Source organism: Tenrec ecaudatus, chromosome X (genome assembly GCF_050624435.1).
Source record: "Tenrec ecaudatus isolate mTenEca1 chromosome X, mTenEca1.hap1, whole genome shotgun sequence".
Taxonomy (NCBI): Eukaryota; Metazoa; Chordata; class Mammalia; order Afrosoricida; family Tenrecidae; genus Tenrec; species Tenrec ecaudatus.
This window is the reverse complement of record NC_134548.1, coordinates 122,787,469-122,813,927: the sequence shown is the minus strand read 5'-3', so window position 1 is coordinate 122,813,927 and position 26,459 is coordinate 122,787,469. Positions and strand designations below refer to the sequence as shown.

At 38.2% G+C, this 26,459-nt stretch overlaps 1 protein-coding gene across 1 annotated transcript in view; it reads left to right on the top strand.

The window, feature by feature from the left end:
- Nucleotides 1–25,281, top strand: part of DNAAF6 (dynein axonemal assembly factor 6) — a 61,692-nt gene extending 36,411 nt beyond the window's left edge. The window contains exons 6-7 of the mRNA XM_075539124.1: nt 17,949–18,034; nt 22,028–25,281. Of these exons, the coding sequence (XP_075395239.1) occupies nt 17,949–18,034; nt 22,028–22,157 (216 nt within the window). The 3' untranslated portion in view covers nt 22,158–25,281. The remainder of the gene's footprint in view (nt 1–17,948; nt 18,035–22,027) is intronic.
- The last annotated feature ends 1,178 nt before the right edge of the window (nt 25,282–26,459 follow it).

Here is a 26,459-nt window from a genome sequence, read left to right as displayed (position 1 = left end):
TCTATAATCAGAAACAATAACATGTGGGGAAAATGAAACCTTAGAAATGGCAAAATATGATATTTAGGTCTTGGACCTTGTTCATATCTAACAATCTAATAGAGACTTTTAGAAAATCCTACTTAAGCAATGGAAGGTAATAGGAGTACCCAGCCCAATCTGTTTAAGTGCAGGGAATTATTTGAGGTTTTAAACACGCACAAGGGATAAACTTGCACTGAAAACATAACACAATCTTATTTAAAAACAAAATGTACATGGTATCATCCTTTCTGCCACCCTTGTCAGACTCCAAATAAGGAAACCATTTTTGTGAGTCCTAAATCAATGCAAAGGATCTCTGGTGGCACAACAGTTAAGCACTCAGCTGCTAACCAAAATGTTGACAGTTCAACCCTACCTGGCGAGTGGCTCTGCAGAAATAAAAGACCCAGCGATCAGATCTGCTCCTGGAACGATTACAGCCAGGGAAGCCCTGTGGGCAATTCTACTCTGTCATCTAAGGTCACTATGAGTCAACATAGACTAGATGGCACCCAACAACAGATGCAAGTGGTGTTCCTAGACACCATTCTGAGTTGGGAACCATTCTGTGTTTTGAGCACAATTTCCATTCCTTCCTTCTAACCCCCCAAAATTCCCATTATCTAAATGCTGCCTGCTAATTTATTATGGTGCAATGTCCGTAAGTTTGTAGCTGTCAAGTTGTGTAATGGTTATACATTGGGCCGTGATCCTCAAAGTCAACAGTTCGAAATCACCAGACGCTTCTCAGGAGAAAACCAGCCACAAACTCCCTGCCATCGAGCCAAGGCTGACTCATAAGGATCCCCTGTGGATTTCTAAGATTGTAACTGTTTATGGGAGTCAAAAGACCAGGCTTTATCCCGTGGAGCTGGTGATTTCGAATAGCCAACCATGAAGATCGCAGCCCTAGGCAGGACCACTACACCACCAGGTCTCCCCTCTGGAGAAAGACGGGGCTTTCTACTCCTGTAAAAGAGTTACATTCTCAGAAACTCACAGGGGCAGTTTTTCCCGTCCTAGGGTTACTATGAGTCAGGTTCAACTTCCATGGCAGTCGAGTTTGGTTTGGAAAGGTAGTGGTGTTGGATGTGGATGGGTAGATTTCAACTTATAGTAACCCCATGCGACAGAATAGAATTACCCCCACGGGTTTTTCTTGGCTGGAATCTTTTGCAAGAGAATTCAAAACTACCAGTCTCTAAACCACTCAAGAACAGAAATGGGAGTAGAAATACCAGGAGGGTAGGGGAAAGGTGAAGAAAGGAGAGGGGGAAGAAACCACAGGGGAAGGGAGACAGTGGTGGGTGTGAGATGTGAAAATAATAATAATTTATAATTTATCAAGGGATCACAAGTGTGGGAGGGGAGATGGAGAGAAAAAAGAGGAGCTGATACCAAGGGCTCAAATAGAATGTAAATGTTTAGAAAAATGATGGCAACATATGTACAAATACGCTTGGTACAATTGATGTATGGATTGTTATAAGAGCTATAAGAGTCCCCAATAAAATAATCTTTTTAAAAAATGAGTGACAGTCTCGGAAACCCACAGGGGCATTTCCACCCTGTCCTGTAGGGCCCCTATGAGTCAGCAACTACTCGATGGCAGAATTTGTTTTCATGCTTTTGTTTTTTGGAATATTTTATGGCAGTACACTACCAGATTTTTATTTTCTCCTACAAAGGCACCAAGTTACCTTTGCCTAATCTCACTATTAAGATAGAGCCTACCTATTTAGAGATGAAACTAGGCTAGTGCTTTATAATTTTCTAGTTTTTAAACACTAAGCACTTAAAAAAATCTATGAGAAAACCCAATATATAAAACCAATAAAAGTACCACTGTGTTCTTTGCAAAGATACTGCCAGTCAGGATTTAGATTCTAAGAGAATGACTTGGGCTGGTCGGAGCACAGTTTTCTAGATCCTGACCTAGTGTCTTCAGATAAGTTAGGCTTACAAGGTATCAAATAATCATATAAATTAATCAAAGCATAATGAGAGAGCCAGAGGGCTTCTTTCTAGGATATATCCTAGAAGGTGTGTTTATGATCTTCAAAGAAGTGTTCTGGGTCTTTCATTATTCTTAGATTAAATATATATTCTATTAAATTAATATTCTATTAAATATATGTATGTGTACACACAAAAGCCAAATGCCATAGTCTAGAATCTAATTTATAGGATATATATAAATTTCCAATATGTATATTGGAAAACCCCTGTCTTGTTCTAGTTCATTTTGTTTTTCCTTTCTTTGCCTTTAGACACTCCATCCCACCTCACAAATCTCCCACTGTAATGTGTTTGATACATACTCTTTCTGTATTGCTGTTTACTGTAATTTTAAAAATTCAGCTAGTGTTTTAAAATATTTAATTCTGTGCCAGATACTAGATCTATAGTGTTGAACAAAGAGACAAGGTAGCACTATCAAGAAATTAACAGTCCAAGAAGCCGAACAGTGGCAACTGTGAAGTGGACTTGCCATACTTTCACAGGTTCCGCCAGTAAGGAAATAATGAGCCCCAGTGGACAGAGTTTGTTACTTATACAAACAGCATATGTAAGATCAGCATGATGTCAGCTCCCATGTCCCTTAGCCCATAGGACAAACAACCAACTACAATGAACCGAAGGGGTTAAATGACAGCCCATATGTCCAGGAAGCAACTCTGTTGAAGAACCACCCCTAAGACTATATCTGCATCCATACCCAAGGGGAGAAACGTTCAATGCTTTACTGGAACCTGGGAGTTGGATGAGAAGCTGCCTTTCCAGTATCCTGCTAGATAAGAAGCCTCCCACAAGGTAGAGAGGCAGATTGAAACAGCCTCCAGGAAGCGCATCACAAGCCTGCCTATCATCTCATGTTCCGGGAGAATCTCAGGATGTTCTGCCAAGATCTGGGTCAGACTGCATTTGAGTCTTGCTTCTGTGGATACATGCATGGTCACTTGAATTGTTTTTCAAGGCTAAGTATTTATTTATTTATTTACAAAACAACCTTTTCACCTCCAAAGTACTCACTATTACACGGAATACATTTGTCTAATCCGTAATTCTACTCTTGGAAACATTTATCAAACTCACGTTTAGAATAAGGCTGAGAATATCTCTCTTGTTTTTCCTCACCTCTTCGATGTCGTCAAACTTCTGTCCTTTCATTTCCCTCTTCATTTTCAGAAACAAAAAGAAGTCTCATTTAGAGAGGTCAGGTGAGTAAGGTGCCTAGGGCAAGAGAGGCATACTGGGTTTTTGTTTTTGCCAAAACGTTTACACTGAGCAGGTGCATTGTCATGGTGGCAAAATCAGTCCCCGGAGTGCCACACATCATGCCTTTTTTGTCGCACATTATTATGCTTTTCAGAACATCTAAATAGAAAGCTTGATTAATAGTCTGACCTGGTGGAATGAACTCCAAATTCACTACAAGTCAACATTTTTGTCCATTTGGAAAGTTGACTGATGTTGAGAATGAGGTTCACCATTTTTGAAACGAGAAAACCACTAGGACACTTGAGCTTTTCTCCTAGTGCTGCCCTAGTAAGCTGTGTTCAACATCACAACAGTTTCTGCGGGCTTTTTTCCAAGCAGGAAACAAAATTTCACAGCCGCACGCTGTTCTCTTAAATGGGCCATCACATCAAGCAAGGTTCGAGTGAAACTGCTTTTACGAAAAAATTCACTGTGACCAGAGAGGACCTTCTCAGGCGATGCCACTGAGTGCACTAAATCAGAGCGATCCATACATACTATGAAAGCTCTGCCCAGCAGAGCTTTTTTTCCATTTTTTTGAGGGGGTGGCGGTACCCCCTTGTAACAAAATAAATGGTATTTGACCTGGATATTTGCATTTCATAACCCCTTCTAATGCACAAAGACATCCTTTGATTATTTTATTTCCTTTAAAAAGTTAGTTATGGTATATAAAAATAGAAATTTCAAATGAGCAAAATAAATAAAACCCATCACAAAATCTGCCTTCCAGGGGTAAGCCACTTTATACTCCATATCTTGAGTAACCCCGTCACCAACCACCCATTCATTTTGCCCGTTTCTAAGTCCTATGAACGCTACCTCCAAATGCCTTTTGAAGATCTTCTCTCGATTCCCATGGCCACAACACAAGCCCACCAGGACTAGTGCAATTTTCTATTAACTGGTTCTTCCTCATCAGTTTCTCAAATTCATACATACCATTCACCATCCAAAAAAACAAAAATAAAACCCTCACTGCAATCGAATCAATCCCAACCCATAGTTAGCCTATAGGACAGAATATAATTGCCTCTTTGGTTTTCCAAGGGGTTCAAATCTTTACTGAAACAGGAAGCCTTATCTTTCTCCTTCAAAGTAACTAGTGGGTTCAAACTGTTGCCTTTTCTGGCTCCTTATCACTCACCATAGCTACCATTAAATTCAATCTTCACATTGCCCTAGAATACTGCTTTGACATGTGCATGCAATCATTTAACTTGCCTGCTGTAAAACTTTTAGTAACTCAATCTCAAAAGAAATTACATTTAAGAGCTGTTACAACTAGCTCTAAGCTACTTATTCTGTTTTCTCATCAATTCTTTCACTCTAGTGCATTCTGGGGCTTTAGGAATATCAAGAAGAGTTCTCAAAATCCACTCTACTTTGGCAGTTTTTTCACCATTTCCCATAAGGAAAGTCAATAGTATGTCAAAAACAGGGGAAGAGAGAAATGAGAACCAGCCTACTTCTAAATAAAGAAATAAAACAGAGCTGATTGAGGTACCAGACCTCTTGCGAGCCAACTAGGGAAGGTGGAAAAGGAATTGTAGGTATCAAAGATATGTAGGAAGACAGCCTGAATCTTTCCATAAGACTGTTTGCAGCAGGAAGTAGGGTGGATGCAATGGGGAAGTAGGTTAGCCGATTTCTGTTTTCACCCATGGGTATTAAACAATAAACTTTAAAATCTAAAAATGAGTGGACTGTTGACATATTGCCAAATGGCCCATCATGTGTTCTAGGAGAGAGGATAAGCAGCTTGCGGATAGCTTGATAGGCCTTTGGAACAAGAACAAATACATAATATTGTGATGATATTACTTCGATGGATATATATTGAACATACTAATGGGACCTCGAAAATAAGCCATGAAAACTGTTTTTCATTTTACCTTCTCATCATCCCTTGAGCCTTACCCTATCATCCCATCCCCTCCCTTGTGTACTCTATGTAAATTTCCCATCTTAAAGTTGTGCTAAATATATAGGAAACAACATATTTGGACTTTCAGTAATTTTCAATAGTGCAGTTCAATGCTTTATATTCATCCATCATTCTTTACTGTTCTCAATTTTTTTTTCATTACCCCTTTGGTAACCTTTAATAAGTCTTGATCTCCAGACATTTGCTAATTCTAGACATTACTCTCTTTTTTCATCAGATACATCCCATCATGAGAGTAGATATTACTCTTAAGCGAGATCATACAATATTTGCCTTTAGTGATTGACTTATTTCACTCAGCATAATGTTTTCAAGGTTTTATCCTCACTATACGTGCATCAGAACTTAAGTTATCTTGATGGCTTCTCATCCTGTTCTTAAGTCTCATTGAGAATGAAATGGAAGTCAAGAATGGAATAAAGTCAGTCACCACTTGGCAGACATAGCTAGGAGACACATATTTATCACTGGTACACAATCTCAACTGCTTTGGTTTTAAAATATACAGTAGAATGATTGATAGCCCGAACCATTCTCAGTAAAGTGTCTCCTCACCCTCTAGGAATTCACTTGTTTCTTGAAAAGTCCGCTTCTCAAATTGTGAATTCTCCCTTAGGTTCCAGCAGTTATATTGATTTAATTGTAATAAATAAATAGATTTGGCTGTTTAATAATAGAATGGATTCTTGGTTTCACTTTAAATTCTAGAGCAGTGGTTCTCAACCTTCCTTATGCTGTGACCCTTTAATACAGTTCCTCATGTTGTGGTGACCCTCAATAATAAAATTATTTCGTTGCTACTTCATACCTGTCATTTTGCTACTGTTATGAATTGAGCGATCCCTGTTAAAGGGTTGTTCAACCCCCAAAGTTGTCACAACACACAGGTTGAGAATTGCTTTTAAAAAAAATCACTTTATTGGGGGCTCGTAGTATTCTTATCACAACCTTGGACATCTTAATTTTTTTTCGCCGCTTAACATTTATTTATCATTTCATTGGGGCTCATACAACTCTTATCAATCCACACATACATCGGTTGTGTAAAGCACACTTATACATTCGTTGCCCTCATCATTCTCAAACACTTGCTTTCTGCTTGGGCTCCTGGAATCAGCTCATTTCCCCCCCCACCCCCTCCTTCATTAACCCTTGATAATTTATAAATTATTATTATTTTGTCATATCTTACACCATCTGACGTCTCCCTTCACCCACTTTTCTGTTGTCCACCCCCCCAGGGAGGAGGTTATTATGTAGATCCTTGTAATCGGTTGCCCCTCTCTACCCCACCTTCCCTCCTCCCTCCCAGTATCACCACTCTCACCACTGGTCCTGAGGGGTTCATCTGTCCTGGATTCCCTGTGTTTCCAGTTCCTAACTACACCCCTGTGCATTCTCTGGTCTAACTAGGTTTGTAAGGTAGAATTGGAATCATGGGGGGAAGCGTTTAAGAACTAAAGAAATGTTGTGTGTTTCATTGAACATGGCAGTGGGACAAGAGGAAAGCAAAAGGAAATAGAGGAAAGAAGTAGGAGGCAAAGGGCATACATAGAGACCTAAATACAGGCATGTACATATGTAAATATATTTATGATTATGGGGAAATAGATCTATTTGCATATATTTATAGGTTTAGTAGTAGGGTAGCAGATGGACATTGGGCCTCCACTCCTGCACTCCCTTAATACAAGAACACTTTGCTCAACTAAACGATTATTCCATGATACCCACTTTCCCGGCATGATCACTGAAGACAAACATGCATAAGCAAATGTGGTGAAGAAAGCTGATGGTGCCTGGCTATCAAAAGATATAGTGTCTGGGGTCTTAATGGCTTGAAAGTAAACAAGTGGCCATCTAGCTCAGAAGGAACAAAGCCCACAGGGAAGAAGCACACCAGCCTGTGTGATCATGAGGTGTTGAAGGGATCAGGTAGTAGACACCAAAGAACAAAAACTATCATTGTGTGCTCACATTCCCCATATAAATGCTGAAGACAAATGTGTGCATAAGTAAGTGTGGTGAAGAAGGCTGATGGTGCCTGGCTATCAAGAGATATAGCATCTGGGGTCTTAAAAGTTTGAAGGTAAAAAAGCAGCCATCTAGCCCAGAAGCAACAAAGCGCACATGGAAGAAGCAAACCAACATGTGTGATCATGAAGGGACCAGGTATCAAGCACCAAGGGACACCTTGATTTTTAGGGTAAGATTTCCAATTAGGCTAATTCTACTTGATCGGCTATATGAGGGCATGTCAAAAAAACATAGTTACTAGGGGTTTGGTTTTCACATGCATGGGTTTATTCCAAATACAAATTGTTTCGACATGTTTCTATGATCAGTGGATGCTGCAGACAAGTTCTCTCGGTGATGCACTTGTCTTAGTTATGTTTAGGGTGCCTTCAAAAGAAAGGTCCGATCAAAACTGTTACTTCTGAGGGAATCTGCCAGGACAGTCAAATTCAAAACAAGAGGTTGTTTTAGAAGTTTATGGTGACTGGTTTTTGACATCGCAAAAGTGGTAATCTTGATAGATTATTTTCTTGAAGGACACAGAATGACCAGAAGGGCTTATTATGAAGAAGTTTTAAGAAAATTGAAAACTACATTGGTGAGACAAGGGCCAGGAAGTTGCACCTAGGATTTTTTTTCCCATCGGGACAATGCCTACTCATTCTCTGAGAGTACCAGGAGCTATCTTATGAGAATTTAATTGGTAAATCTTACCTCATCCACCCTACAGACCTGTTCCCAAAACTCAAAGGACAATTATGAAGAACATGAGTTGAGTCACTTGAGGATGCCAAATCTGCCATTTAAATTTTTTTAAAAACTTTTTGTATTATTAGTTTTATTGAGGGCTCTTACATCTCTTATCACAATCCATACATTCATCCATTGTGTCGAGCACATTTGCACGCATGTTGCCATCATCATTTTCAAAGCATTTTATTTCTACTTGAGCCCTTGATATCAGCTCCTCATTTTTCCCTCCCTCCCCTGCCCAACCTCCCTCATGAACCCTTGAGGAGTTGTAGATTATTATTTTCATATCTTAAATCATCCTCTGTTGCCCTTCACCCACTTCTCTGTTGTTTACCCCCCACCCTTGGAGGGGGTTATCCTTGTGATTGATTCCGCTTTTCTTCCCCCACCTTCCCCTTATCTTCCTGGTATTTCTATTCTCATTTTTGGTCCTCAGGGATTTATCTATCCTGGATTCCCTGTGTTTCAGACTCTTATCTGTAGTAGTGTACCTGTTCTGGTCTACACCGATTTGTAAAGGTAGAACTGAGGTCATGATAGTGGGGAGAAGAGGGAGGAAGCATTAAAGAACTAGAGGAAAGTGATATGTTTCATCAGTGCTGTACTACACCCTGACTGGCTCGTGTCTTCCTTGTGACCCTTCAGTAAGGGGATTTCCAATAGACTACAGGTGGGCTCAGGGTCTCCACTCCACACTCCCTCTTATTCACATTGACATGATTTTTTGTTCTGGGTCTTTGATGCCTGATACCTGATTCCATCAACACCTCACGATGACACAAGCTGGTGTGCTTTTTCTATGTGGGCTTTCTTGCTTCCATGCTAGATGGCCGCTTGTTTATCTTCAAGCTTTTAAGACCCCAGATACTATATCTTTTGATCGCCAGGCACCATCAGCTTTCTTCCACACATTTGCTTATGCAGCCATTTTGTCTTCAGCAATTGTGTCGGGAAGGTGAGCATCACAGAATGCCAGGTGATTTCAACAAAGTGTTCTTGTGTTGAGGGAGTACTTGAGTCAAGGACCAATGTCCGTCTGATACCGTAATTATTAACGTGTACATATAAATACATAGATTTCCCTATTGTTATATATAAATATATTTACATTTGTACGTGCCTGTATTTAGACCTCTACACATGTCCTTTGCCTCCTAGTTCTTTCTTCTAGTCCCGTTTACTTTCCTCTTGTCCTACTATCGTGCTCAGCCTTCATTTGGGTTTAGTAATTTCCTGTTGTTACATTCCCCTTGATTAAGGCCCACTAGGCATCCTATGCACTTATCTCCATTGATTTTAGTCTACTTGTTCCCTTGTCCCTGGGTTGGTTTGCACCCTTCTTCCTTTATCCCACCTTCCCTTCTCCTGTGGGCACCCCTGGAACCATAGGTCCCATTGTTTTCATGTCCAAATTGTTTATCACACCTATCTTATCTAGATAGACAGGCAGAGACATTAATACATGCAAAACCAGGCAAAACAAACAAAACAACAAAGGAAGACAAAACCAACAAGACACCAACAAACCCAAAACAAAATAACAAAAAGAAGGCCAATGACAAAAAAAAGGAAAAGCCTATAAATAGTTACAGGTCTGTTTTTGGCTCTTTAGGTGTGTTTTCCATTCAAGTCTGATGAGGTGCCACCCTCTATCCCCGAAGTGTATTTTTTGTATTCCCTGGGGACTTCATTGCTCTGCTCTGTTGCATGCCCTTAGTGTTCCGCCCTAGTGTGATAGAGTCAGATTGAGTACAATTTCCGAACTGCGTCTCCAGTGTTGTCCCCTGTAGTGCTATGGTTCAGTGAGGGATGTCTTGTCTCGCAGTGGGGACAGCTCTATGGACCTCTCTGTGCATTGCCTGCTCTGAGCAGGAATATCGTCCTCAGGGCTTAGTGGGTCAGGATGTGTTCCCTCTCATTCTCCATCCCTCTTTGTTTCTCAGATGTGCTCTAATCATATGTACCCCTCTCCCCAAACTATTGCTTCTGTGCTGTCCTCTGAAGTGCATTCTTCTGCTAGAGGGTGGGCTGGGGGTTGTGAGGTCCACATAGTTGGGATCGGGGCCCCACCACAGACCTCTCTATTGGTTCCGTGGTGCATGCCAGTATACTATATTCTAGTCTTGGTGCACTGGGTCTCTCTCTCCCTCTCCTGTGGAGATATAAAAAATATGCTCCCCTTGGGTGGGTTACAAAACTGCCATTTTGATGTGTAAATTGGAGTGCTGAAGAACTCTGCAGGGAAGGCTTATAGAAACGGAAGCACTGCCTTCAGTAGTGTATAGACCTAGATGGAGGTTATGTTGAGAAACAATAGCTTCACATTTGGATATATTTGTGTAATATCAAAATTGACCCCATAAAACACCTATTATTTTGTAGCAGCACCCTTTTACTGACTCTTTTGGGATATTTGAGCTGTAATACAATTCCTTATTATCAGTTCCAGGCAGTGCAGTAAACCATCAATTACATGTGCAATATTTCTCTCAGTAGTGTGCATACATTTATAGTGACTATTCATAGCACTTTTATAATGATGGGGGTGGCAAGGCACAAATAAACCCTTTAACAACTAACCTAAGTTTATTTCTGACTAAAATAATACATGTTTAAAATTTTAAACCGTACTAGAATTGGAGTAGAAAATAATATAAAAGTGAGGAAGAGAGACTGAGAGTTTGTTTGAAATGGCTAAGGGTCAGAGAATGAATAAGGGTAAAAGTTATCTCCTACATATATCATGGTACTAATAATCAATAATTATGTATTTTGATTATAACATATTGAGGTTTTATTAAAATATCTGAGTCATAAGGCCTGAAGTCCTTAAAGGAGCTTGCTGGAACTTCTACAGACTGACTCTGGAAAACACCAATGTTTGAGGCACAACCCAATGAAAGGGAACTGGAGTAGGGTATTCAGAGATGAGGAAGGGGCACCATATAATAGCTACTTCTGTAAAGAAGTAAAGCAGGATTCAGATGCAAAGGGCTTGTAGATTTGTCTGTTAAGAAGTCTTTGGTGACATTGGAAAAGAACAGCTTGACCGCTGTGGTGGAATTCCATGTTGAATTGAAGAAAGCAGAGCATTGAATAGGAAGTGAGGAAGAGACGGCAGAATATATATACTGTTCTCAGAGAAAGTTTGACAGTGAAGAAGAGGAGAGAGGGGAGATGGTTGCTAGGAGTAGGCAGGGTTTAGGGTAGTTAAGGAAGTTTTGTTTAGTTTTGAATCAGAGAGATTTAATTATGCTTTCAACTGTTGACAAAAAAAACCTATTCATTTATTCATGCAATATTTATTGTGTGCTGATGACCAACAGTAAAAAAGGAGTCATTAAGGCTGATGACCAACAATAAAAAAGGAGTCATGGTGTGGGGCCTCTAAGGGACATTTTGAAATCGGAGGAGGAATATTTTGCTTGTTGCAATGATTACTGGGTCTCAAGAACTAGGGATGCTCGAAATCCTGCACTGACAGGACCAGTCCTGCACAAAGAAGAATGGCCTTGCACGAAGTGTCAGAACAATGACTCCCCAGTATAGAAACACTGATTAGTGTGTGTCCACTTAGTATCAATCCAATGGCTACTTAATTCTTGAAAAACTTTTCTTTTTAAGCTATTTTATTAGGGGCTCTACAGGTCTTATAACAATCAATGCATCCATTGTATCAAGCACATTTGTACATATGTTGCCATCATCATTTTCAAAACATTTTCTTTCTACTTGAGCCCTTGGTATCAGCTCCTCTTTTATCCCTCCCTTCCCCACCATCCCACTCTTATGACCCCTTGATAAATTATAGATTATTATTATTTCCATATCTCACACTGTCCACTATCTCCCTTCACCCACAGTTCTGTTGTTCATCACCCCTCTGTGAGCGGGTGGGAGGTTGTATGTTGATTATTGCAATCGATTCCCCCATTCTCCCCTGTCTCCCCCACCTTCCCCGTACACTTATGGTATTGCTCTTCCCATTATTGTTCATGAGGGGTTCATCTGTTCTGGATTCCATGTGTGGAGAGCTCATATCCAATACTGAGTCAGTCTTACATTCATTCAAATATTTATTAAATGTCAATGCTGTACTGTGCACTGTTTCTAAGTGCTTAGGATGAAACAGTAAACAAAACAGACAAAAAATCACTGTCATTGCATTGTAGTGGAAGAGATAGGTAATAAACAAAATAAACATATTCTACTGCTTATTAAAGTAAAACTAAATTCACAGTCATCGAGTCAATTCCATTTCACAGCAACTCTATAGGACAGAGTAGAACTTCCCCTTGGGGTTTCTGAGATTTTAAATCTTTACAGGAGCAAACAGCCTTATCTTTCTCCCAGGGAGTAACTAGTAGGTTTGAACTGCTGACCTTGTGATTCAGTGCTTAGCCTGCTATGCCAACAGAGGCTCCATTAGAAGGCTTCAAATTCTATGAAGGGAAAAAGAGCTGGGAGCAGTGAAAAGCTGGGAGAAAGCCAGCTGCAGCAGCCATTTTCAGTGGTGTGGTCCAGGAAGGTGTCCCTGAGAATCAATATCTGAGAAAATACTCAAAGGAGATGAGGAAGTGAGGCTAAAAAGTTGGAAAGATTAAGTGTATATTATTAAATCACTGAGACTTAAGACAGGACTTAGTGAACCAGAAACTAAAATTAAAATTTTAAACATTTGCTGCCATCAAGTCTATTTAAACTCTTAGCAACCCTATAAGACAGGGTAGCACTGCCACAGTGGATTTCTGAGACTGCTAACCTTACAGAAGTAGAAAATCTCATTTTTTTCCTGTGAAGTGGCTGGTGGGTTTGAACGGCTGACCTTGTGGCTAGCAGCTTAGAGAAATCAAAGAATTGATAGATGATTGCAACAAGGAGAATACTGATGGTATAGTTCGAGGACATGAGAATTAAAAAAAACAAAACCAAGAAACAAACTAGAGGGAAGGGGCAGGATCAGTAATGTGAATGAGATAGTAGCAAAAGAGAGACAGAGAGAGACAGAGCTGGGGGTGGGGAGAGGGAGAGAAGAAAGGAGGAAAGATATAAGTTTTAGAAGATTGCAGGTGAATCAGTGCCAAAAGGGGAGACTCAATTTCAAGTAGGAGTGAGAAGTTGAGGAGAATATTCAGATAAGAAATTAGATGTGTTTCAGAGGGCCTAATATCAGGGTTTAATTTCAGGGATTGGTGAAGGGTAAAGAAATAGACACATACAGGAGATATGAAAATCCATATGGAATTGGTGTGTGATATAGGGTGACTTGAAGTCTAAATCTTCTTGTGGTTATTGACAACTGGTCATAAAAGAGTAACGAGTTTTATGGAGTCAACTGGTTGCCGGTGGAGGTATGAAAGCCTGTGGATGAGTTGTCTTACGCCAGAGCCAGCTGGGTGTAGTCTTGACTTTCACGAGTAAAGAGCATCATAGGTGGTTGATCTTAAAAGACAGGCATGGCAGTATAGTCATGAAATGTTTTGGAATGATTAATCATAGAAAATTTATCTATTAATTTAAAAAATATTATCACTGATGTCATGTCCTAGTCTTGGAGACTATGTGTCTTTATATTTTACTTCTTTTGAGGTAGATATTTATATCATTTAAAGTAGAGCTCCATAACCTTCTTTTTTAATTTTTCTACAGATTATCATTATCTTGTCATAGTAATAAGAGTTTCAATAAAGTGTTTTGTATGGCTGCAATGGAAAAGGAAACCTCACACTGTTACATAACAAGAAAAGGGAATCTCATATTGTTGCATAATAAGAAACAAAATATTGAATCCAGGATGAGAATTATCTAAACTGTTAATAAAAATTTTCTAATGTTGTTACATTTTAAATGGTAGCTCAACTAGTCTCAACTTCTTTCCCAAGAATCAGATGTATTTGAGGTGGTTGCTATCCTCCTGTCAAATACATTTTTATAATACCTAGAACTCATACCTAAAAAATGGATCTCTCCCAAACTGTCAGCTAAAGCGTTTCTGTGTATCTTTAAACTTCACTGCAATTTCAGTAAATAGTGAAGACTGGCCAAGGTAGAGCTAAGTTTGGCCTCAACTTGTTCTCCTGCTCTGATGCTCATGAAGTGACAGTTGAGGAGAAAACCAAGAATAGATAACCTCCGTGGAGCTCTGGTATTGGAACTTCTCATGTCAGTTTTAAACATCTTGTAATATGATCATGGACACAAAATCAAGGAGCTGGGGGCCTGTATTAATCACTTATATATTACAGGAATGCTATCTCTTCAGGAACCATCTTGTCATATAAATCTGCCCTAAGAACATGAAAGGAAAGAGGAGATGTAAAACTCAAAATGACAATCCCATAATAACGACCTCCCTCAAAGGCTTTGGCATTAAACCAAATCTGTTACAACACACAAAGGAGGGAAAAAAAATCAAAGGAGTGTAAAAACCGTTTGGATGCAATTTACCCTACCTTTATCTCTCTCCAAGAAAACCCCAAAGTGAATTCCTAGAGACTAACCACACAATTTAACTACTTGTCTGAAGACAAGCTGAAATGGAAAGAAGAGATCTCATAATTTCTAATTTAGTGGCCACTTTCCCTGTTCTTTCGTATTTACAAGGCCAGAAGGCTGAGGTTTAAACTAAAGTGTAGTGATTGGTACTGTGTTGGTTAGCCTCCACGATGGCCCCCAGTGATCTTTATCTCTTGATACTCTCCCCTTTGTTGTGTCCCTTCCCACAGTGTATAACACTAGTGTATGTAACCAGCTGGATACTACAGAAAGAGTGTAATTTCTGATGCTAGATTTAAAAAAGACATCATCCTCCTGCTTTGCTCTTTGGGGTCATTCATTTTGTGGGGCAAAGCTAACTGCTAAACCATGAGAACTCTCATGCAGTCCTATGAAGAAGACCATGTGGGGAAGCACTGAGACATCTTGCCTATGACCATATGAGTGAGCCATCTGGAAGGCAGATCATCTAGCCCTAGTCAAGCGTCAGCTGGTGCTACCCCAATCAATATCTTGACTTAAGTGATCTTGAATTTATAATCCATGGAAAGTACACAACGCAAAATTTTGTTCTTGTTTGAGCTATACATTTAGAAGTTAATTCTTTATGCAGCAATAGATAACTAACATGGGACACATCCAGGAGCCCTGATGGTGTAGGGCTTACGTGTTGTACTGTGATCTACATGGTTGGCAGTTTGAAACCGTCAGCAGCTCCTTGGGAGAAAGACTGGACTTTCTACTCCTGTAAACATTTAGTCTCAGAAACCCACAGGGGTCCCTGTGAATCAGCATTGACTCAATGGCAGTGAGTTTATTTTTGGTTTATGGGAAAACCATAATATCCAGAATCCAGACCCAAGTTTGCTACGAAAGGCTAAACTTCCAAAAGGTTGAAAATTTACCATGAACAATTTCCCAGTCTTTCTTATTTTACTTCTTAAAAGAATTCTATTTGCATCCCAGGTAAAGATGGGGCCATCAAACCCTTTAGTGTCAGTGATATCCTGTCTTTACTATTGTTGGACAAGGTGAGCTTGGTTACAATCAAAAGTCTTTGAATAACTATGTCTATTTTCCAGGTATTCTTTTAAAGTATTCTGAAGAAGCCTGATTTATGCTTTAGGAGTTGGTTTTTTTCTGCTCACATTCCTCATGGAATCTTTTATCTTGTGCGATATTAATGTGTACCATTCCACTTCATTTGTCTCTTCTCCTGTCCCTCCTCTGAAAGCACTTTAGTGTTTAATTTTAATTTCCTCTGGAGGAAAAATTAGTGAATTGTTTCTGAATTACCCTTCACTAGAATTGCAAATGATTTTAATAACTACTTCAAAATTCTACCCAAACGTTTTACCCCAATCTCAGTGCATAAGTCATAATTCTTTTTTCCTTCTTGGAATGTCATTTCAACCCTGGGGAAATCATCCCTTTTATTTCATAAAGAAACAAATAATTGTAACCCATGATCTAGGTGGCATGAGTCATTCTTGACTAAAGAACACTTCAACTCAACTTTTGGACCTGCATGTTCTGACGGTGAAAATGGGGCTTTCTTTGATCAACAGAATGCTTACTTACTTTGATGTAGAGCACCTACCCCTTTGAGAAGCATCCTGCTCACTTTCACTTAAGGCAGCGGTTCTCAACCTGTAGGTCGGGACCCCTTCAGGGGTTCAACAACCCTTTCACAGGGGTCGCCCAATTCATAGCAGTAGCAAAATGACAGTGATGGTGTAGCAACAAAAATAATTTTATGGTTGGAGGGTCACCAGAACACAAGGAACTGTATTAAAGGTTCATGGCATTAGGAAGGTTGGGAATCACTGACTTAAGGTATCTTCAACTATGAAGACCTGAATTTTCAAAACATAAAATAAGAGCTAATTCTTTGTTTATTCTTTGGAATACTGGCGATAGAATGTATTTAAATAGTATCAGCTCTGGAACTCTATTTATAAATACTTGTTTTATATACAAATAATAGCTTAAATATCTCACAGACATGCGAGTCCACATATTTTATCTTGCAAAAAGTCTGTTGCCTTTTTAAAGATTCTACAAGAAGGAATACCAGTTTGTCTCACTATCTATTTGACATGTGCTCATATTTCCTAGATAAGCTCTTCTTTTAATTGTGGTCATTCCAGCTATGAAATCACCAGATGTTCAATATTTCAAGGTTTCTAACTCCTTAGAAGGGATGGCTTGGCAATTTACCTTGAACTTCCTTTTAGAACATATAGACCCCTGCCATTTTACATATATTTAATGAACTTCTATCAAAAGACTATGAATGAAATTTGTATTCAAATTTAATATATATACTTTTATTAATTGAAATCAAGTACACATATCAGGCAGTTTACTTTTAATATGTTCACAATGCTGTACAACCATCAGAACATGAAAGGAAACCCTGTGCTATTATTAAATAATTGTTCTCCATTTCTCTTTTCCCCCAGACCTTGGTAACAACTAATATTTCTGTCTATGGATTTACCTATTCTGAATATTTCATATAAATGGAATTCTTTAATATGTGTTCTTTTTATGCATGGATCCTTAGCACAATATTTGCAGGTTTCATCCAAGTCATAGTGTCTATCGGTGCCTCATTTCTTTTTATGGTCTCCCATCCTGTGGACATACCAATTTTTTTAATCCATTTATCTGTTTGCCTGGGGTCGTTTCCACCTTTTGGCAAAGTTAATGGTGCTGCTCTGAGAAAAAGCATGCTGTACGTGTTTTTGTGTGAGCACCTGTTTTAGATTATTCAGGGTATATATGAGGAAGATTCAAAAAGTTCATGGAAAACATCCATAACCTTTCCATTAAACTTTTCCATGAATTATTTTTAAGTCCCCTCATATTCAGGAGTGAATTTGCTGGGTCATACAGTATGGAAGATAAGATTTTAAAAGAAATATTACTTAACCATTAAGAGGACCATATTGCTATTTCTCTTTTGTTAGATTAACAAACTTCATGGGAAAGGTAGTGTGGGAGTTTATCTCAGGAGACTATGATATGCTATCATCTACCCACATGAAAATTAACTATCTTTTGTACAGTGTCCCACTGATATAAAGGCAGTTGAAGGTACTCAACTCAGCAGCACACTGGCATAGGCTTTTAGAGAATAACAATTATATAGACAAGCAGCTAAAGTGCTTCTAGAAAGCTTTGGAGTCACAGTGACTTCAGTTCAACCCCAGATGGTTGTCCTTGGGCAACTTGCTAAACATTTTGTACTCTAGTTTCTTCATAGGTAAAATGGGGTAATCCTACTTTTCAAGATTGTTATGAAAAAGAACACAGGCTGGAACATAGCTGGCACTTAATAAGAATTAATTGTCCATGTAACATATAATTAATTAATATGTCCTTATGCTGGTCAAATGAACGTTATTCTCCAAGACATTATTTTTCTACCCATTTTGTCTTTCAGGTTAAAATTAAACTGCCGAAAACAAACCCATCTGACATTAAAATGGATATCCAGGAAATGATTCTTGACCTTCGTACTCCTGATAAGTGAGTAGCACTTAAGATTGGAATCGTGTGTTATTGAACATTATTTGAATATTCATGATTTGAAGATTATTACAGAATATTCATGACTCTTTAGTCAATATTCCTTTAAATATATACATGGTTATTCTGCATCATTCTCTAAGAATGTCTGGCTCTTTATGTTGCAAAACAGAGAAGAAAATTGAAAAAGCCAGTTAACCATTTAGATGCCTAATTTACATCATACAAACATCAATGTGCTTGGAAATGCCTAGGTGACTTTTCTACTTTGCACTCAGATATTTAGAGTGGGTTGACTCCATCAAACATAATTCGTGACAGTCATGTGAAGTTTTCTGTCAAGAATAATGGCTAGTGATGAAAACCAGTCTTATATGTAGTTTCTGTATAGTGATGCCATAAAAGCAGCAAGATCTTTGAATTTTGTGAAAACGAGAAATAAAATCTTTAAATTTGGTGCATATTCTGGGGCTCTAAGGTTACATTTGATTGTATTCATCTCAAAAATCCACGTAAGGTTGTGTCATCAATGACTTAACATGAGCATCCTAACAACCAATTTTTCACGAGGCCATCAGGTTGTGAAATAATACGGATGATCATAGAGTAGTTTAGTTAAATATCTTGATATTTCCAAATAGTTTTGTTGTTACACGGGTTTAAATTATGTCTCTGAAGCATAATATACTCATCTATAGTAAAATCCTGATAAAAATACTTATCCTTGAAACATGCATAAGTCAGACTTGTCTTTTGAAACTAACTCTAGGGAGCCCCGGTGGCACAGTGGTTATGCATTGTGCTGCTAACTGTGAGGTTAACAGTTTGAAACCACCAGTTGCTCTGCAGGGGAACGATGAGACTTTCTACTACTGTAAAGAGCTGCAGTCTTGGAAAAGCACAGGGGCAGATTTCCTTGTCCTATGGGGGTCCCATGAGTCAGGATTGACTTGATGACAGTGAGGTTTTTTTTTTTGGTTTTGTTTTGTTTCTTAGTTTGGAGTGTGTTAGAAAAAAATAGCTAAATTCCTGATTGCTTTCTTCACTTTTCATTTGATGGTATAGCAGTGAGCACACATTGGTTGAATCCAGCAATCCTTTTGTGGCAGATCATGAGTATTTCTTCCTGCTAGGAGCAGGCGGCTACCAGCACATACCCCTCCTATCATTATCAATAGCTATAATTCTCCGTTGTTGCTCTTAGGATTTCAAGAAAATAAAAAGCAAAATTTTCCTACAAAAGATGTGCAGTGTATAGCTTAATCTGGAATTCCATCATAACGCAGTTAACCCCAAATTCTCTTCTGATGAATATTTGTATATCAAATGACTCTTCACCATTTTTATAATTACAAAGATGTGTTATCGCACACAAAATTGCCCAGGATAAAAATTAAATTCACTAGCCCGCTATCATTCAGTTTAAGAAGTACCATGTCTTTTTCATTGTATAATATACGTGCATTTGATTTTTCCACAGAATCTTTACAAGGCTAGTCAGCCAAATGAACAGTCAATCCTTTATGGTATTTACACACTTGTTAAAAGCATACACATATCTACATCATGGAGTTAATTTCCGTTTCCCTACCAGTTCTCCCTGTCTCCATCAATCTTCAGCCAGCTACTCTGCCCAGGCTGTCATTCCAGATATCTATCAGAACCCACTAAATGAAAGACTCACAGAAAGATACTTTTCCACACAGAAACCTGGCTGTGCTAGGACAGCTGGTTCATGCTGTACTAATATATTAAATACTCAATGCAAAGAAATACTGTCTCTTAAAACTTCCTTAATTAAGGAAGAAGACACAGATAGAAGATTGAATTAAGGCTTTTATAATTTTGCTAAACATTTGAAAATCCTTTGGAATCATGCTGTTGTCTGAAAGTGTATTATCAGATATACATCTTATTGTTGCATTTTCTTGATATTCATATTTATGTTCTTTAGTTTTAGAGGAGCCTTGGTGGCATAGTGGTTAAATGCTCTGCTGCTAACCCAAAGATCAGGAGTTCAAACCCACCAACTGTTTGTGGGGAAAAGATTTGGCAGTCAGTTTCTACAAAGAATGCCTCCTTGGAAACCTTATGGGGCAGTTCTACTCTGTCCTATTGGGTCTATGAGCTGGAATCGACTCAATAGCAAGGGTTTGGCTTCTGTGTAGGGGGTTTTCTCTTTGTTTTTCAACCTTGGAAACCTTTTTCAACGGCACACAATGACAACAAAAACAACGGGCTTGTGTCTAATGTTTATTCATATCTTACAATAATACTTGGTAGTAATTAGTCAAATGTCATTTTGTGGTGATTTGAATATTTACATTCCATTTACTGATTTCATTCACTCCATCAAGTCTTCTGCTGACACTGGAGGGACACCAATACAGATACAGTCCTGTCCTTCAATAAATTGTACAAGGCAAATTATTTGATTTTGTTTAAATATAAATCTTTGTTCAGATATCAAACAGTAAAGCAGACTGGACAAAAACACTCCCTCTCCCCTAAGAGCTTAATAGGCTGCACAACTTCTATTGTTCAAAAATTTAGTATGTGAAGCCATACAACAAAGGACTAGACAGAAATGCAGGGATAGATGGATCATTCCAATGGCCACTAACTGTCTCTTTTGAATTTATTTCTCTCTAGACAGAGAAGTGCACATTATCATTGGAACTCCTTCTTCAGCTGATTTATAGTTGTCTTTTAGTGCAAGTTACTGCCACTAAACTTTGCTTTCTTCTCAAAGTGAATATATTATCATTTATAGAATAAAGAACAAAGCCCATCTAACTGCTAGCACAATCTATACTGTAAATAGCTTTAAAAAGATGGACTCTGGACATTTATTTTCTGGTGCCCACTTCTTTTTGAGATGCCAAATGTCACAAGCTACATAATGAATATTTGCTATTGCCTTACTTTAGGTGGAGGGAGCCATTTCTCTGACCTCCAACATCTGGAATGGAACAAGGGTCACAGGAAAATTCTCCTTTAGGTTCCAGAGATTTTTAATAAATACTTTTAATGAGCTCAGTCTCTGGAACTTAGGGCTTTGCAAATGAATAAAGACGGAATACATGTTCACGAGTTTTGTTCTCAAATGCCAGTTCTCTATTCATTTACTCAATAAGTACTCCTTAAAAATGCTGTAGTCTTGCACTGATGTGGATCTCCTGGCTTATTTTTAATCCACTTTTTATAGGGATATTCAGGCCTTCTCTACCAAGAATGCGAGATAATAAGTGTCTCATGCATTTAATTTCCTTCTGATACCAGCATGTGCTCACCCCATGCATAATTCAAACTCAGGCTACTATGCCAGAATTATGGCTGTCTTGTCCCCAGTCATGTATCTAAAGCATACAACTACCCAGCAACTGAACTATAAACTGCAAAGTAAACCCAGGAAGCCATCACAGACAATTGTTGTCAATGTATAACAGAAAGAATCAGAGAGGAGCACTTTCATGAATTTATTCTTGTAATTATTTTTAAACCTGGGTTTTAGTAACTACATCTGTGATAGAGACTCCGTCTAAATCTGTAACAGCAAAAGTTTTATAGAACCATTCCAGTTTTCAGGTATTAATCAGACATTCCAGCTACAAATGAGTATGACTGGTAACAGATCTGTCCAACCAACTAATGATTGCAATGGTTCTATTTCTATGCCTATAAATATAGTTTGAGACCAGACACATACAATGCCAAATGAGGACAAGTTAGATGAAAAGGGAAGCTTTTAAACTTTCAAATGTTGTAAGTTTGAAGGCCTGAGCACTATTATATTATTTGCGTTATTCAAGCAGATTTCATGCAATACTTATACGATTAAATATTGGGATTTGTTTTTTATTTGGCATTTTTAAAAACATCATTCATTCTGATGGCATGTGTGGTTTTTTACTGTCGTATCATAATTAATATCTTCTTAATTTGACTCTAGGAAACTGATGCTGGGTGCTTGTTTTGTTTTTGTATTTTTAGGAAACTACTGTTACCCCTTCCTCATCCTGTTGAATGCAATAGTGCCAAAGCTGTCTATCTCCCAGAATTTGAGATGCTTGAAGTCACCATGCCCATGAAAAGAGAGTTGGATTTTGTTAATTTCTTATGAAACTAATAAATCAAGAAGAGAAGTGATCAAGTGGCACTGTTGAGAACTAAAAAAAAAATTAAATAAAAGCTCTCTGAATGTTTTCTGTAGTTTTAAAAATTACACAGACATATTTTCGACAGGTCCCAAATTCAATTCTAGTGTTATTCTCATCATTTATAGTTCTATCACTCTGTTAAGAAATACTGTTTTCTCATACTAATGAAATATTGTTTTCTCATACTAATGAGCTACTCAATTTTTTTATAGCTGGATAGAGTAGTTAAAGGTGAACCGATTACTGCATAGTCAATTAAATAACTGAAATATGACCATGAAACGGTTGGTCCATTAATTTCAGTAGCCTGAAGAACCAAAGACAACCAGTTATACTATATGCATTTAGTTACATAGCAATTTGGTATTATTATCATCAGAAGGACTTATTTGATTGACTTTTCATTGATTTGATCAAATGACATAGTGTTCTCACTGTCCTTTTTAGAATATTCAGGTAACAAAAGATAATAAATAGTTTGATGCATCATACTGACCACCTGAATATCAAATACTTTTGAACACAATATTATTTGATTTCCACGGCTCTACTTTCAATGCTTGGATCGAGTTAGGTTAAAAATTATTTTCCTTAAGTACTCTAATAATTATTAATCATGCCTTCTGTGGTACTGTGTTTATATTTAGTCACTTGAAATCCTTGACATTTAAAAGAATTGTAAAGAAAAGTATGATGCACTAACAAATCTTGTTCTCTCATTTTCCATCTTTACTCTTAATTGGAAAAACCCTTTTTTGTGAATTGTGCCAATGTCCTCTGCCTCTTTTGTACTGTAATACATAGGTTTTACTTCTGAGTAGTTCATGAAGAATCATATTATCAAGGTTGTGGACTTGATCTCACACATCATTATAGAACTGGGGTTATGTCAGCATATATTTTGGAAAGAGATGAACAACTAAAACATTTATTTCTATGTGAAATATTAAGGAAATATATATTCAAATATTTTGTAGAGGTAATTATGTAGATAAGTACGAGGCATAGAGTTTGTGACTAGAACAAATCAAAGGAAGCAGCTGAAATTTGGGTGCAAGTTCTTATGTTAAAACAATAAGCTGTTGTCCAAGATTTAAAATGTAAATTTCCTCCATGACCGTCTTTTCTTGGAGGCAAATGTTGAAGGTGGGATTAACTGAAAGGAAGCTAGTGAATTTAAATCCATTATATTACAGGATCAAAATCAAAAGAGAGTCCTACTTCGCTTTCTTTATGAACTTAGCATCTTTTTAAAGGCTGTATTTTAAGAATTTAGGATTACATCCTAGAGCATAAACTCTGGAGCAAACCGAAACAGTAGCCAATATTTCTTCTCCAGAGAGGAGCCGTGAGTCAGTGGAAAATGTCTTTCTTTCCTATGTACTGGCCCTAATTACAAAGACCATTATTATTCAAGCTGACTGAATCTGTACAAGTTGTCCCTGGAAGAAAAGATAGAGCAGATCCAGGCCCACTTGAATTGGGCTTTGGGTTATGTGATGCTGTATCAATTATATAATGAATGAGCACTTCTAGAACAATGAAATGTGAAGCAGAAATCTAAAACATCACTCGACTTCACTGTCCTTGGCCTCAGAAGGAACAACCACATTGGTTTTGCTGTTGTTTTGTTCTTCAGCTAATTCACAGGATTTTCTTTCTTTTAAAGAGAATAGCGTGCTAACTCGAATATAGAAAAGCAAATCCATGGGGACATTTATCGTGTCAGCATTTCCCCCCCCAGTGAATCAGCCATCACAAAGAGGACTGTAAATTAAAGTCACAACTGTGGTATAGCATTAGCCTACATGAGAGGATTGGCAAAACCAAACCTAGTCGGGGTGGTGGGGGTGGTGGCAGGGATGGCAGAAAAATCTTCCCCAAGGAGTTAATACTGAAATATGAAGGATGCTCAGGACTTAGCCAGGCAAAGAAAGTCTTGGTGGAAATGGGAATAATAAGGCTTCTACAATCTATATGCAAAACTAAATCCATTGCCATTGAATCGATTCTGACTCAGAGCAAGCCTATATAGGGTGACTAAGACTATAAATTGGTACGGGAGAAGACAGCCTCAGTTTTCTCCTGTGGAGCAGCTGATTGATTTCAACCACTGAACTTTCGGCTAGCAGCCCAACGCCTACATGCAAGGGAGCAGCAAATATGAAAAACTCAGGATGAGAAGAACTTACAGACATCAAGGAGATGAAAGTTACTGTCCGTGAGGTAGAGTAAGTCTGGGACAATGTGCTGAAGTAAAAATTGGACATGTAGGTTGGAGCAATGCCCTTATAGATCTTTGGAGGCTAAGGTAAAGAGTTATTCTAAGTGTTTGAGGCAAGTGAATATATTAGGAAGTTGGAGACCAGTTAGGAGACTATTGCTATAGCAAGTTGTTCCATCAACCTACACTGCCTATAGGATCACTATGAGTCAAAATGGACTCAATGGCAGTGAGTTTGAGTTTTGAGGCTTTATAAATCTTTACTGGGACAGACAGCCTCAACTTTCTCCCTAGGGGTTTCTGGCCTTTCAGAAGAAATTGCCAATCCTTTATTTGGAGGTAACTGTGGGTGGATTTAAATTGTCAACCTCTGGATGAATAGCCAAGGAATCCTTCATGCCACCTCAGGACTTAATTATTCTACATGTTATCTTAAATAAGATAATTGTTGTTGTTGTTGTTTGTATAATTAGAAAAAATACATGCTCTAACAGGATACTTTCAACAATTTAGAAAAGTTCTTCTAACATAAAGCAAATCAAAAAGTCACCTAATCATAAATAGCCACTCTTAAAATTTTAGTATCTCTTTCCTCAAAAAACATAATTTTTCCCTAAATGGGATATTACACAAACTGGTTTTATAGCCTATCCTATTTTAATTCCCCAATGTAGTCTTACTTTTACATGTTATTATTTATAAATTTTAATTGTATTGTTGTGTGGTAGAAGACTGTGTTAAATGAGCTATATGTAATACAACAGAATAAAGATTCCATAATTGTTGGATACAAAGTTCTAGATATGTCAGCTAATTAAAGATTTTTAATTATGTTGTTCAAATTTTCTTCATGCTTAATTTTTCGTCTGCTTTACCTATCAACACTGAGAGAGGTTTATTAAAATTGACCACTGATTATAGATTTGGCAGTGTCTCCTTATAGTCATATCAATGTAAGCTGTATTTACTTTGAGGGTGAATTTTCAGATTCAGGTAGATTTAGAATGGTGTGCACTGGGCTACTTACTGCAAGAGCAGCAGTTCAAAACCACCAGGTGCTTCTCGGGAGAAAGATTGGGCTTTCTGCTCCCATAGAGTTTCAGTCTTGGGAACTTACAGGGGCAGTTCTATTCTGTCCTATAGCGTCCCTATGAGTCGACACAGATTCGATGGCAATGAGTTTGGGTTTGTTGTTGCTGCTGATCATTCCCTTTAATCAGTATGCTATGATTCTCTTTATTTCTATTATATATATTTTTCGCATTAATGTACATTTTGCTCAACATTAATCTAGCTACACCAAGTTTTCTAAGTATTTGTCTGGCATGTCTTTTCTGGTCACTTTTCATAACAGTATGCTTCAGGGATGACTTTTATGAACAGCATATAGTTAAGTTTGGAACTTAATATCCAATCAAAATTCTGCTTTCAATCTCAAAGCTATATGATTGATGATACAGTCAGAATTATTTATAGCACCTTGCTGTAGGCTGTCTTTTGTTCTTTTTCTGTGTTATTTTCTTCTCCTTTCTTCCCCTTGCCCTCCCTCTAAAAAATCTTCTCCCACCCCCAGCTTGAAAGGTATACATTCTGTTTCTATCCTAAAAAACGAAATAAAACAAACATAAAATGCGTAGAGACTCAATCGTTCTACACTTCCTGAAAACAATTACACCTGCTCCTCCCTTATCATTGACTCTCATTATTTGACACTTCACATTTATGATCATAGTAAAAGTCCACCATCCAACATTTTTTTTTTTGCGTTCATGAGAAGTCCAGGAAGGAGGAGGGTGAAGTTTGTGAGAGGGAGCGAGGCTGGGTGGGTTGCTGGTGGTTCATATTACCCAGGTTAGGTAGATGAGTTGGGAAAGGCAGGTAGTTTACAGGAATTGACACTGCTAGAGTCGAGAGTGGGGGTGCGGGGAGGGGGCTTGGAAGTCTCTTCTTTCAAAGAGACCTCCCTGTCACCTCTGCAGTCTCTGCCAGGTCAGATGACCAAGTTTCACCTGCTCCTAAGCCCAAGAACCACCTGTCACTG